Genomic DNA, 13349 nt, shown 5'->3' with positions numbered 1-13349 from the left:
ATACATACATAAATACAAATACAGGTATATTACATGGTGTACCGGTATAGAACAATACAATGTACATCTACAGGAATAGGACAATACACCTACAGGTATACTACATGGTATACAGGTATACTACATGACGTACAGGTATACTACATGACGTACAGGTATACTACATGACGTACAGGTATACTACATGGTGTACAGGTATACTACATGGCGTACAGGTATACTAAATGGTGTACAGGTATACTACATGTCATACAGGTATACTACATGACATACAGGTATAGTACATGGTGTACAGGTATACTACATGGTGTACAGGTATACTACATGACGTAGAGGTATACTACATGGCGTACAGGTATACTACATGGTGTACAAGTATACTACATGGTGTACAGGTATACTACATGACGTAGAGGTATACTACATGACGTACAGGTATACTACATGGTGTACAGGTATACTACATGACGTACAGGTATACTACATGGCGTACAGGTATACTACATGGTGTACAGGCATAGTACATGGTGCACAGGCATAGTACATGGTGTACAGGTATACTACATGGTGTACAGGTATACTACATGGTGTACAGGTATACTACATGACGTTCATGTATACTACATGGCGTACAGGTATATTACATGACGTACAGGTATAGTACATGGTGTACAGGTATAGTACATGGTGTACAGGTATACTACATGGTGTACAGGTATACTACATGGTGTACAGGTATACTACATGGTGTACAGGTATACTACATGGTATACAGGTATAGTACATAACGTACAGGTATACTACATGGCGTACAGATATACTACATGGCGTACAGGTATACTACATGGTTTACAGGTATACTACATGGTGTACAGGTATACTACATGGTGTACAGGTATACTACATGGTATACAGGTATAGTACATGACGTACAGGTATACTACATGGTGTACAGGTATACCACATGGCGTACAGGTATACTACATGGCGTACAGGTATACTACATGGTGTACAGGTATACTACATGGCGTACAGGTATACTACATGGCGTACAGGTATACTACATGGCGTACAGGCATACTAAATGGCATACAGGTATACTACATGGTGTACAGGTATACTACATGGCGTACAGGTATACTACATGGCGTACAGGTATACTACATGGCGTACAGGCATACTAAATGGCGTACAGGTATACTACATGGTGTACAGGTATACTACATGGCGTACAGGTATACTACATGGTGTACAGGTATAGTACATGGTGTACAGGTATACTACATGGTGTACAGGTATCGTACATGGTGTACAGGTATACAACATGGCGTACAGGTATACTACATGGTGTACATGTATACTACATGGTGTACAGGTATACTACATAGTGTACAGGTATACTACATGGTGTACAGGTATACCACATGGCGTACAGGTATACCACATGGTGTACAGGTATACTACATGGTGTACAGGTATACTACATGACGTACAGGTATACTACATGGTGTACATGTATTCTACATGGCGTACAGGTATACTACATGGTGTACAGGTATACTACATGGCGTACAGGTATACTACATGGCGTACAGGTATTCTACATGGCGTACAGGTATACTACATGGTGTACAGGTATACTACATGGCGTACAGGTATACTACATGGTGTACAGGTATACTACATGGTGTACATGTATACTATATGACGTACAGGTATACCACATGGTGTACAGGTATACTACATGGCGTACAGGTATACTACATGGTGTACATGTATACTACATGGTTTACAGGTATAGTACTTGATGTACAGGTATACTACATGGCGTACAGGTATACTACATGGTGTACAGGTATACCACATGGTGTACATGTATACTACATGGTGTACAGGTATACTACATGGTGTACATATATACTACATGGCGTACAGGTATACTTCATGGTTTACAGGTATACTACATGGCGTACAGGTATACTACATGGTGTACAGGTATAGTACTTGACGTACAGGTATACTACATGGCGTACAGGTATAGTACATGGCGTACAGGTATACTACATGGTGTACAGGTATACTACATGGCGTACAGATATACTACATGGCGTACAGGTATACTAGATGGCGTACAGGTATACTACATGGCGTACAGGTATTCTACATGGCGTACAGGTATACTACATGGCGCACAGGTATACCACATGGTGTACAGGTATACTACATGACGTACAGGTATACTACATGGTGTACAGGTATACTACATGATGTACAGGTATACTACATGACGTACAGGTATACTACATGGCGTACAGGTATACTACATGACGTACAGGTATACTACATGGTGTACAGGTATACTACAAGACGTACAGGTATACTACATGACGTACAGGTAAACTACATGGTGTACAGGTATACTACATGACGTACAGGTATACTACATGACGTACAGGTATACTACATGGTGTACAGGTATACTACATGGCGTACAGGTATACTACATGGTGTACAGGTATACTACATGGCGTACAGGTATACTACATGACGTACAGGTATACTACATGACGTACAGGTATACTACATGGTGTACAGGTATACTACATGGTGTACAGGTATACTACATGGTGTACAGGTATACTACATGGCGTACAGGTATACTACATGACGTACAGGTATACTACATGACGTACAGGTATACTACATGGTGTACAGGTATACTACATGACGTACAGGTATACTACATGGCGTACAGGTATACTACATGGTGTACAGGTATACTACATGGTGTACAGGTATACTACATGGCGTACAGGTATACTACATGACGTACAGGTATACTACATGGTGTACAGGTATACTACATGACGTACAGGTATACTACATGACGTACAGGTATACTACATGACGTACAGGTATACTACATGGTGTACAGGTATACTACATGACGTACAGGTATACTACATGACGTACAGGTATACTACATGGCGTACAGGTATACTACATGACGTACAGGTATACTACATGGCGTACAGGTATACTACATGGCGTACAGGTATACTACATGGTGTACAGGTATACCACATGGTGTACATGTATACTACATGGTGTACAGGTATACCACATGGCGTACAGGTATACTACATGGCGTACAGGTATACTACATGGTGTACAGGTATACTACATGGCGTACAGGTATACTACATGGCGTACAGGTATACTACATGGCGTACAGGCATACTACATAGCGTACAGGTATACTACATGGTGTACAGGTATACTACATGGCGTACAGGTATAGGACAATACATCTACAGCTTGTTTCTCTAAAAATCATAATGAGGCCAGGTTATACCGAAGACACTGATACAACTGATGTCTGTAAAATCATAATGAGGCCGGGTTATACCGAAGACAGACTGATACAACTGATGTCTGTAAAATCATAATGAGGCTGGGTTATACAGAAGACAGATTGATACAACTAATGTCTCGAAAATCATAATGAGGCCAGGTTATACCGAAGACAGACTGATACAGCTTGTGCCTCTAAAAACTCAAGGTTAACATCATAAGGTCTGGTTCAAAACTAATAATGGGAATCTTTATTGCCTCATTTTACCATCCAGTAGATGTGTTAGTAGGGGTTAAATCTCTTGAATTTAGCAATGATATAAAAGATCATCATAGCTCATGAAGATACAAATTTTGGTTTTAATAATGAATGCCAATGGTCTCTCGGTGAAATCGACGATAAATTCTGGACCAAGCCTCGAAATATTGTTGCTATAACTTGACAAGATGGCTATATCAATTAAAAATTCCTACAGCAAATCATCAAGCACAACCAGGGAGAAAACCCAATGATGTCAAGAGACAATGGAAAACAGTGTAGGAGTCAAGGGGAGATAATCCAAAATTATGTAGGAGTCAAGGGGAGATAATCCAAAATTATGTAGGAGTCAAGGGGAGATAATACAAAATTATGTAGGAGTCAAGGGGAGATAATCCAAAATTATGTAGGAGTCAAGGGGAGATAATACAAAATTATGTAGGAGTCAAGGGGAGATAATATAATATACTGTAGGAGTCAAGGGGCGATGATATAATATACTGTAGGAGTCAAGGGGAGATAATACAGAATACTGTAGGAGTCAAGGGGAGATAATACAGAATACTGTAGGAGTCAAGGGGAGATAATACAGAATACTGTTAGCAGGCATTAAAGGGACATAACACTGTCTACTGAAATCAGGAGGAGATTATACTGTTAATGGGAGTTATTATTTACTCACCTCATCCTAGGGTACAGTAACAAATAGCTCAACAAGTTACAATCTTCACAAAATATACACAACATGATATTTATATGAAAAAAACACTGATGACAGGAAACAGTACATAGTGATATGGTGATATATATCAAGAGTTTGATATAATGTGATAAAGACAGACGTTCTGATATAATGTGATAAAGACAGACGTTCTGATATAATATGATAAAGACAGACGTTCTGATATAATGTGATAAAGATACAGACGTTCTGATATAATGTGATAAAGACACAGACGTTCTGATATAATGTGATAAAGACACAGACATTCTGATAAAATGTGATAAAGACACAGACGTTCTGATATAATGTGATAAAGACAGACGTTCTGATATAATGTGATAAAGACAGACATTCTGATATAATGTGATAAAGATACAGACGTTCTGATATAATGTAATAAAGACACAGACATTCTGATATAATGTGATCAAGACACAGATGTTCTGATATAATGTGATAAAGACACAGACGTTCTGATATAATGTGATAAAGACACAGACGTTCTGATATAATGTGATAAAGACACAGACGTTCTGATATAATGTGATAAAGACAGGCGTTCTGATATAATGTGATAAAGACAGACGTTCTGATATAATGTGATAAAGACACAGACATTCTGATATAATGTGATAAAGACACAGACGTTCTGATATAATGTGATAAAGACAGACGTTCTGATACAATGTGATAAAGACAGACGTTCTGATATAATGTGATAAAGACACAGACGTTCTGATATAATGTGATAAAGACACAGACATTCTGATATAATGTGATAAAGACAGATGTTCTGATATAATGTGATAAAGACACAGACATTCTGATATAATGTGATAAAGACACAGACGTTCTGGTATAATGTGATAAAGATACAGACGTTCTGGTATAATGTGATAAAGACACAGACATTCTGATATAATGTGATAAAGATACAGACGTTCTGATATAATGTGATAAAGACACAGACGTTCTGATATAATGTGATAAAGACACAGACGTTCTGATATAATGTGATAAAGACACAGACATTCTGATATAATGTGATAAAGATACAGACGTTCTGATATAATGTGATAAGACACAGACATTCTGATATAATGTGATAAAGACACAGACGTTCTGATATAATGTGATAAAGACAGACGTTCTGATATAATGTGATAAAGACACAGATGTTCTGATATAATGTGATAAAGACACAGACGTTCTGATATAATGTGATAAAGACAGACGTTCTGATATAATGTGATAAAGACACAGACGTTCTGATATAATGTGATAAAGACAGACGTTCTGATATAATGTGATAAAGACACAGACATTCTGATATAATGTGATAAAGACAGACGTTCTGATATAATGTGATAAAGACAGACGTTCTGATATAATGTGATAAAGACAGATGTTCTGATATAATGTGATAAAGACACAGACATTCTGATATAATGTGATAAAGACAGACGTTCTGATATAATGTGATAAAGACACAGACGTTCTGATATAATGTGATAAAGACACAGACGTTCTGATATAATGTGATAAAGACACAGACGTTCTGATATAATGTGATAAAGACAGACGTTCTGATATAATGTGATAAAGATACAAACGTTCAAAAGTGTAACATCAATATATTACATGTATAATATAGATATCAATCTAATTTGTTTAACAATTTTGTTATCATTGCATGGGGTTACAATAAACATACCAGAAAGATAAAGGTTCCTTTAAATCTACAAACTTACAGTGTTTGCCATGGTAACAAGTTCTGGTCGATACTTCAGGAATAGCTTGACAACATCAGAGTGGTCATTCTCTGCGGCCAGATGGAGAGGGGTTTGACCATGCTATGGAACAATACATACAAGTAAATATTAGTTCTCCCTATACAGGTATACAATACATACAGGTAAATATAAGTTATCTCTACACAGGTAGAGTAAGGTGACACCTTACTAATACCTCTACATATGACAGAGACACACAGGTGTTCTAGAGTCTCGGTCTAGTGCCACAAACACTGTCGTATAATTGTATACTAGGATACCACAGAGATACAATGGTCCAAACACTGTCATATAATTGTATACTAGGATACCACAGAGGGATACAATCGTCCAAACACTGTCATATAATTGTATACTAGGATACCACAGAGGGATACAATCGTCCAAACACTGTCGTATAATTGTATACTAGGATACCACAGAGATACAATCGTCCAAACACTGTCGTATAATTGTATACTAGGATACCACAGAGAGATACAATCGTCCAAACACTGTCGTATAATTGTATACTAGGATACCACAGAGGGATACAATCGTCCAAACACTGTTGTATAATTGTATACTAGGATACCACAGAGGGATACAATCGTCCAAACACTGTCGTATAATTGTATACTAGGATACCACACTGAGATACAATCGTCCAAACACTGTCGTATAATTGTATACTAGGATACCACAGAGATACAATCGTCCAAACACTGTCGTATAATTGTATACTAGGATACCACAGAGGGATACAATCGTCCAAACACTGTCGTATAATTGTATACTAGGATACCACAGAGGGATACAATCGTCCAAACACTGTCGTATAATTGTATACTAGGATACCACGGAGAGATATAATCGTTCAAACACGGTCGTATAATTGTATAATAGGATACCACAGAGGGATACAATCGTCCAAACACTGTCGTATAATTGTATACTAGGATACCACACTGAGATACAATCGTCCAAACACTGTCATATAATTGTATACTAGGATACCACAGAGAGATACAATCGTCCAAACACTGTCGTATAATTGTATACTAGGATACCACAGAGATACAATCGTCCAAACACTGTCGTATAATTGTATACTAGGATACCACAGAGATACAATCGTCCAAACACTGTCATATAATTGTATACTAGGATACCACAGAGGGATGCAATCGTCCAAACACTGTTGTATAATTGTATACTAGGATACCACAGAGAGATACAATCGTCCAAACACTGTCGTATAATTGTATACTAGGATACCACAGAGGGATACAATCGTCCAAACACTGTCGTATAATTGTATACTAGGATACCACAGAGGGATACAATCGTCCAAACACTGTCGTATAATTGTATACTAGGATACCACACTGAGATACAATCGTCCAAACACTGTCGTATAATTGTATACTAGGATACCACAGAGGGATACAATCGTCCAAACACTGTCGTATAATTGTATACTAGGATACCACAGAGATACAATCGTCCAAACACTGTCGTATAATTGTATACTAGGATACCACACAGAGATACAATCGTCCAAACACTGTCGTATTATTGTATACTAGGATACCACAGAGGGATACAATCGTCCAAACACTGTCGTATAACTGTATACTAGGATACCACAGAGAGATACAATCGTCCAAACACTGTCGTATAATTGTATACTAGGATACCACACAGAGATACAATCGTCCAAACACTGTCGTATAATTGTATACTAGGATACCACAGAGATACAATCGTCCAAACACTGTCGTATAATTGTATACTAGGATACCACAGAGGGATACAATCGTCCAAACACTGTCGTATAATTGTATACTAGGATACCACAGAGATACAATCGTCCAAACACTGTCATATAATTGTATACTAGGATACCACAGAGGGATGCAATCGTCCAAACACTGTTGTATAATTGTATACTAGGATACCACAGAGAGATACAATCGTCCAAACACTGTCGTATAGTTGTATACTAGGATACCACAGAGATATAATCGTCCAAACACTGTCGTATAATTGTATACTAGGATACCACTGAGGGATACAATCGTCCAAACACTGTCGTATAATTGTATACTAGGATACCACAGAGATACAATCGTCCAAACACTGTCGTATAATTGTATACTAGGATACCACAGAGATATAATCATCCAAACACTGTCGTATAATTGTATACTAGGATACCACAGACAGATACAATCGTCCAAACACGGTCGTATAATTGTATACTAGGATACCATAGAGAGATACAATCGTCCAAACACTGTCGTATAAGAACTGCATATAAAACACCTAATGAAAAGTCTACTCACAACATCTGTAGCATTGGCATCTGCCTTCATCTTGAGGAGCGTACTGCAAACCTCCATCTGACCATTTTGAGCAGCATAGTGCAATGGAGTTCTTTTGGCCTGGAGAATAAACCATATCAATGATACATGGGATTACAACATGTCAGTTTGCTAAAGGTAAGTGGTGATGTCACCTGGGGGTAACAGACCAGGTCTGGTAGTGGTGATGTCACCTGGGGGTAACAGACCAGGTCCCGTGGTGTTGATGTCACCTGGGGTAACAGACCAGGTGTGGTAGTGGTGATGTCACCTGGGGGTAACAGACCAGGTCTGGTAGTGGTGATGTCACCTGGGGGTAACAGACCAGGTATGGTAGTGGTGATGTCACCTGTGGGTAACAGACCAGGTCTGGTAGTGGTGATGTCACCTGGGGGTAACAGACCAGGTCTGGTAGTGGTGATGTCACCTGGGGGTAACAGACCAGGTCTGGTAGTGGTGATGTCACCTGGGGGTAACAGACCAGGTCTGGTAGTGGTGATGTCACCTGGGGGTAACAGACCAGGTCTGGTAGTGGTGATGTCACCTGGGGGTAACAGACCAGGTCTGGTTGTGGTGATGTCACCTGGGGGTAACAGACCAGGTATGGTAGTGGTGATGTCACCTGGGGGTAACAGACCAGGTATGGTAGTGGTGATGTCACCTGTGGGTAACAGACCAGGTCTGGTAGTGGTGATGTCACCTGGGGGTAACAGACCAGGTCTGGTAGTGGTGATGTCACCTGGGGGTAACAGACCAGGTCTGGTAGTGGTGATGTCACCTGGGGGTAACAGACCAGGTCTGGTAGTGGTGATGTCACCTGGGGTAACAGACCAGGTCTGGTATTGGTGATGTCACCTGGGGGTAATAGACCAGGTCTGGTAGTGGTGATGTCACCTGGGGTAACAGACCAGGTCTGGTGGTGGTGATGTCACCTGGGGTCACAGACCAGGTCTGGTAGTGGTGATGTCACCTGGGGGTAACAGACCAGGTCTGGTAGTGGTGATGTCACCTGGGGGTAACAGACTAGGTCTGGTTGTGGTGATGTCACCTGGGGGTAACAGACCAGGTATGGTAGTGGTGATGTCACCTGGGGGTAACAGACCAGGTCTGGTATTGGTGATGTCACCTGGGGTAACAGACCAGATCTTGAAGTGGTGATGTCACCTGGGGGTAACAGACCAGGTATGGTAGTGGTGATGTCACCTGGGGGTAACAGACCAGGTCTGGTAGTGGTGATGTCACCTGGGGGTAACAGACCAGGTCCCGTGGTGTTGATGTCACCTGGGGTAACAGACCAGGTCTGGTAGTGGTGATGTCACCTGGGGGTAACAGACCAGGTCTGGTAGTGGTGATGTCACCTGGGGGTAACAGACCAGGTATGGTAGTGGTGATGTCACCTGTGGGTAACAGACCAGGTCTGGTAGTGGTGATGTCACCTGGGGGTAACAGACCAGGTCTGGTAGTGGTGATGTCACCTGGGGGTAACAGACCAGGTCTGGTAGTGGTGATGTCACCTGGGGGTAACAGACCAGGTCTGGTAGTGGTGATGTCACCTGGGGGTAACAGACCAGGTCTGGTATTGGTGATGTCACCTGGGGGTAACAGACCAGGTCTGGTAGTGGTGATGTCACATGGGGGTAACAGACCAGGTATGGTAGTGGTGATGTCACCTGTGGGTAACAGACCAGGTCTGGTAGTGGTGATGTCACCTGGGGGTAACAGACCAGGTCTGGTAGTGGTGATGTCACCTGGGGTAACAGACCAGGTCTGGTATTGGTGATGTCACCTGGGGGTAACAGACAAGGTCTGATATTGGTGATGTCACACGGGGTAGCAGACCAGGTCTGGTAGTGGTGATGTCACGCCGGGGTAATAGACCAGGTATGGTAGTGGTGATGTCACCTGGGGGTAACAGACCAGGTATGGTAGTGGTGATGCCACCTGGGGGTAACAGACCAGGTCTGGTAGTAATGATGTCACCTGGGGGTAACAGACCAGGTCTGGTATTGGTGATGTCACCTGGGGGTAACAGACCAGGTCTGATATTGGTGATGTCACACGGGGTAGCAGACCAGGTCTGGTAGTGGTGATGTCACGCGGGGGTAATAGACCAGGTATGGTAGTGGTGATGTCACCTGGGGGTAACAGACCAGGTATGGTAGTGGTGATGCCACCTGGGGGTAACAGACCAGGTCTGGTAGTGGTGATGTCACCTGGGGGTAACAGACCAGGTATGGTAGTGGTGATGTCACCTGGGGGTAACAGACCAGGTCTGGTATTGGTGATGTCACCTGGGGGTAACAGACCAGGTATGGTAGTTGTGATGTCACCTGGGGGTAACAGACCAGGTCTGGTAGTGGTGATGTCACCTGGGGGTAACAGACCAGGTCTGGTAGTGGTGATGTCACCTGGGGGTAACAGACCAGATCTGGTAGTGGTGATGTCACCTGCGGGTAACAGACCAGGTCACGCGGGGTAACAGTAGTCACTCTATATAAACAGACTTACCAGAGACAAAGCATCTATTGTGGCTCCATGCGTCTCCAGCAGCAGCTTAACTAGTCTGTTGAATCCATTCTGAGCCGCTAAATGGAGTGGTGTGACACCTAGTTTAGATTTCGCGTTGACAAAAGCTTTGTGCCACAGCAGGACATCAGCAACAAGGTGATGGCCATTCTCAGCCGCGAGGTGAAGAGCTGCCTTCCCATGATGCTGTAGTACATAAATCGCGGAATTAGAATCTGACATGATCTACTTCTGAACAATAAAGATTACAATAGGACAATTAGGATCTGACATGATCTACTTCTGAACAATAAAGATTACAATAGGACTATTACTGGAGGTCTAGATGTTATTACCTACCTCATCAAACACATCGACACGAGCATGGTTCTGGAGAAGAATTTTCACAATCTGAAGATGACCTTGCTCACTGGCCACCAGCAAGGGAGACCACCCATTCTACAACAAGACAGAAGGGGAAAACAGTAGGAAAATACAAAAATATCTGAACTATGGGTCTGGATTTCATCAGCTAAAGTGAACTTGATTATAAAAAACTTAAGCAATAAAAACATTCAAATTTGATGCAGGTTACAACATAAATTAATGTAGATCCTTCAGCCCTTAGAACAATGAAATACTCTTCCAAGATTCCATACCAGAAGTGCTTTCTACACTTTCAAATTTCAATATTTTCATACACAGCATTTAATTCCTTTGTAATGTCCAAATAGTTCTTGGATGAGCTATATACTACCATGATTCTGATATCATCTTTAACATTTGAGAGTGAACTTGACCTTCAGTGACCTACTTTTGATTGTGTATTGACCGCTGACTGGACACTGGTTTTGATATTTTTAACAATTTCCATCAGGATGTCTTCATTTCCTGATCTAGCACTGTAGTGTAGTGGTGATTCATGAGTCTGTAACAATAGGTACAGTAATGTATATAGTTAGTGATTACAATACAACAGTAACAATAGGTACAGTAATGTATATAGTTAGTGATTACAATACAACAGTAACAATAGGTACAGTAATGTATATAGTTAGTGATTACAATACAACAGTAACAATAGGTACAGTAATGTATATAGTTAGTGATTACAATAACAATAGGTACAGTAATGTATATAGTTAGTGATTACAATACAACAGTAACAATAGGTACAGTAATGTATATAGTTAGTGATTACAATAACAATAGGTACAGTAATGTATATAGTTAGTGATTACAATACAACAGTAACAATAGGTACAGTAATGTATATAGTTAGTGATTACAATAACAATAGGTACAGTAATGTATATAGTTAGTGATTACAATACAACAGTAACAATAGGTACAGTAATGTATATAGTTAGTGATTACAATACAACAGTAACAATAGGTAGAGTAATGTATATAGTTAGTGATTACAATACACCAGTAACAATAGGTACAGTAATGTATATAGTTAGTGATTACAATTATGTTACATAATTAAGTTACAACAGTAAACATTTCAATACATATTTACTATTGTAATTATCCCACATATTACATGAATGAGTATAAATATGACATACTATGATCAATTAAGTAGTTTAGTCTGTGTATTGGTATTTGATAAACTTACCAGTTTAGTCTGTGTACTGGTATATGATAAACTTACCAGTTTAGTCTGTGTACTGGTATATGATATACTTACCAGTTTAGTCTGTGTACTGGTATTTGATATACTTACCAGTTTAGTCTGTGTACTGGTATGTGATATACTTACCAGTTTAGTCTGTGTACTGGTATTTGATATACTTACCAGTTTAGTCTGTATACTGGTATTTGATATACTTACCAGTTTAGTCTGTGTACTGGTATATGATATACTTACCAGTTTAGTCTGTGTACTGGTATATGATATACTTACCAGTTTAGTCTGTGTACTGGCATTTGATATACTTACCAGTTTAGTCTGTGTATTAATATACTTACCAGTTTAGTCTGTGTACTGGTATTTGATATACTTACCAGTTTAGTCTGTGTATTGGTATTTGATATACTTACCAGTTTAGTCTGTGTACTGGTATATGATATACTTACCAGTTTAGTCTGTGTACTGGTATATGATATACTTACCAGTTTAGTCTGTATACTGGTATATGATATACTTACCAGTTTAGTCTGTGTACTGGTATATGATATACTTACCAGTTTAGTCTGTGTACTGGTATATGATATACTTACCAGTTTAGTCTGTGTACTGGTATATGATATACTTACCAGTTTAGTCTGTGTACTGGTATATGATATACTTACCAGTTTAGTCTGTATACTGGTATATGATATACTTACCAGTTTAGTCTGTATACTGGTATATGATATAC

General features: G+C 39.9%; 1 protein-coding gene across 4 annotated transcripts in view; it reads right to left on the bottom strand.

Moving 5' to 3' along the window:
* The window catches only part of LOC117324967 (serine/threonine-protein phosphatase 6 regulatory ankyrin repeat subunit A-like), a 140470-nt gene that overhangs the window by 26815 nt on the left and 100306 nt on the right, over nucleotides 1–13349 (bottom strand). For 2 of the 4 annotated variants that reach the window (XM_033880813.1, XM_033880816.1), the window contains exons 15-20: nucleotides 11795–11908; nucleotides 11341–11439; nucleotides 10984–11187; nucleotides 8458–8556; nucleotides 6089–6190; nucleotides 4296–4301 (exon numbers count right to left, since the gene is read on the bottom strand). In XM_033880813.1, coding sequence (XP_033736704.1) covers nucleotides 4296–4301; nucleotides 6089–6190; nucleotides 8458–8556; nucleotides 10984–11187; nucleotides 11341–11439; nucleotides 11795–11908 — 624 coding nt within the window. The remainder of the gene's footprint in view (nucleotides 1–4295; nucleotides 4302–6088; nucleotides 6191–8457; nucleotides 8557–10983; nucleotides 11188–11340; nucleotides 11440–11794; nucleotides 11909–13349) is intronic. The other 2 variants (XM_033880814.1, XM_033880817.1) reach the window with 1 other exon arrangement.

The sequence above is a fragment of the Pecten maximus genome, chromosome 4 (assembly GCF_902652985.1).
Source record: "Pecten maximus chromosome 4, xPecMax1.1, whole genome shotgun sequence".
Classification (NCBI taxonomy): domain Eukaryota; kingdom Metazoa; phylum Mollusca; class Bivalvia; order Pectinida; family Pectinidae; genus Pecten; species Pecten maximus.
Note: the sequence above shows the minus strand (reverse complement) of the source record. Positions and strands in the feature narration are given on the sequence as shown.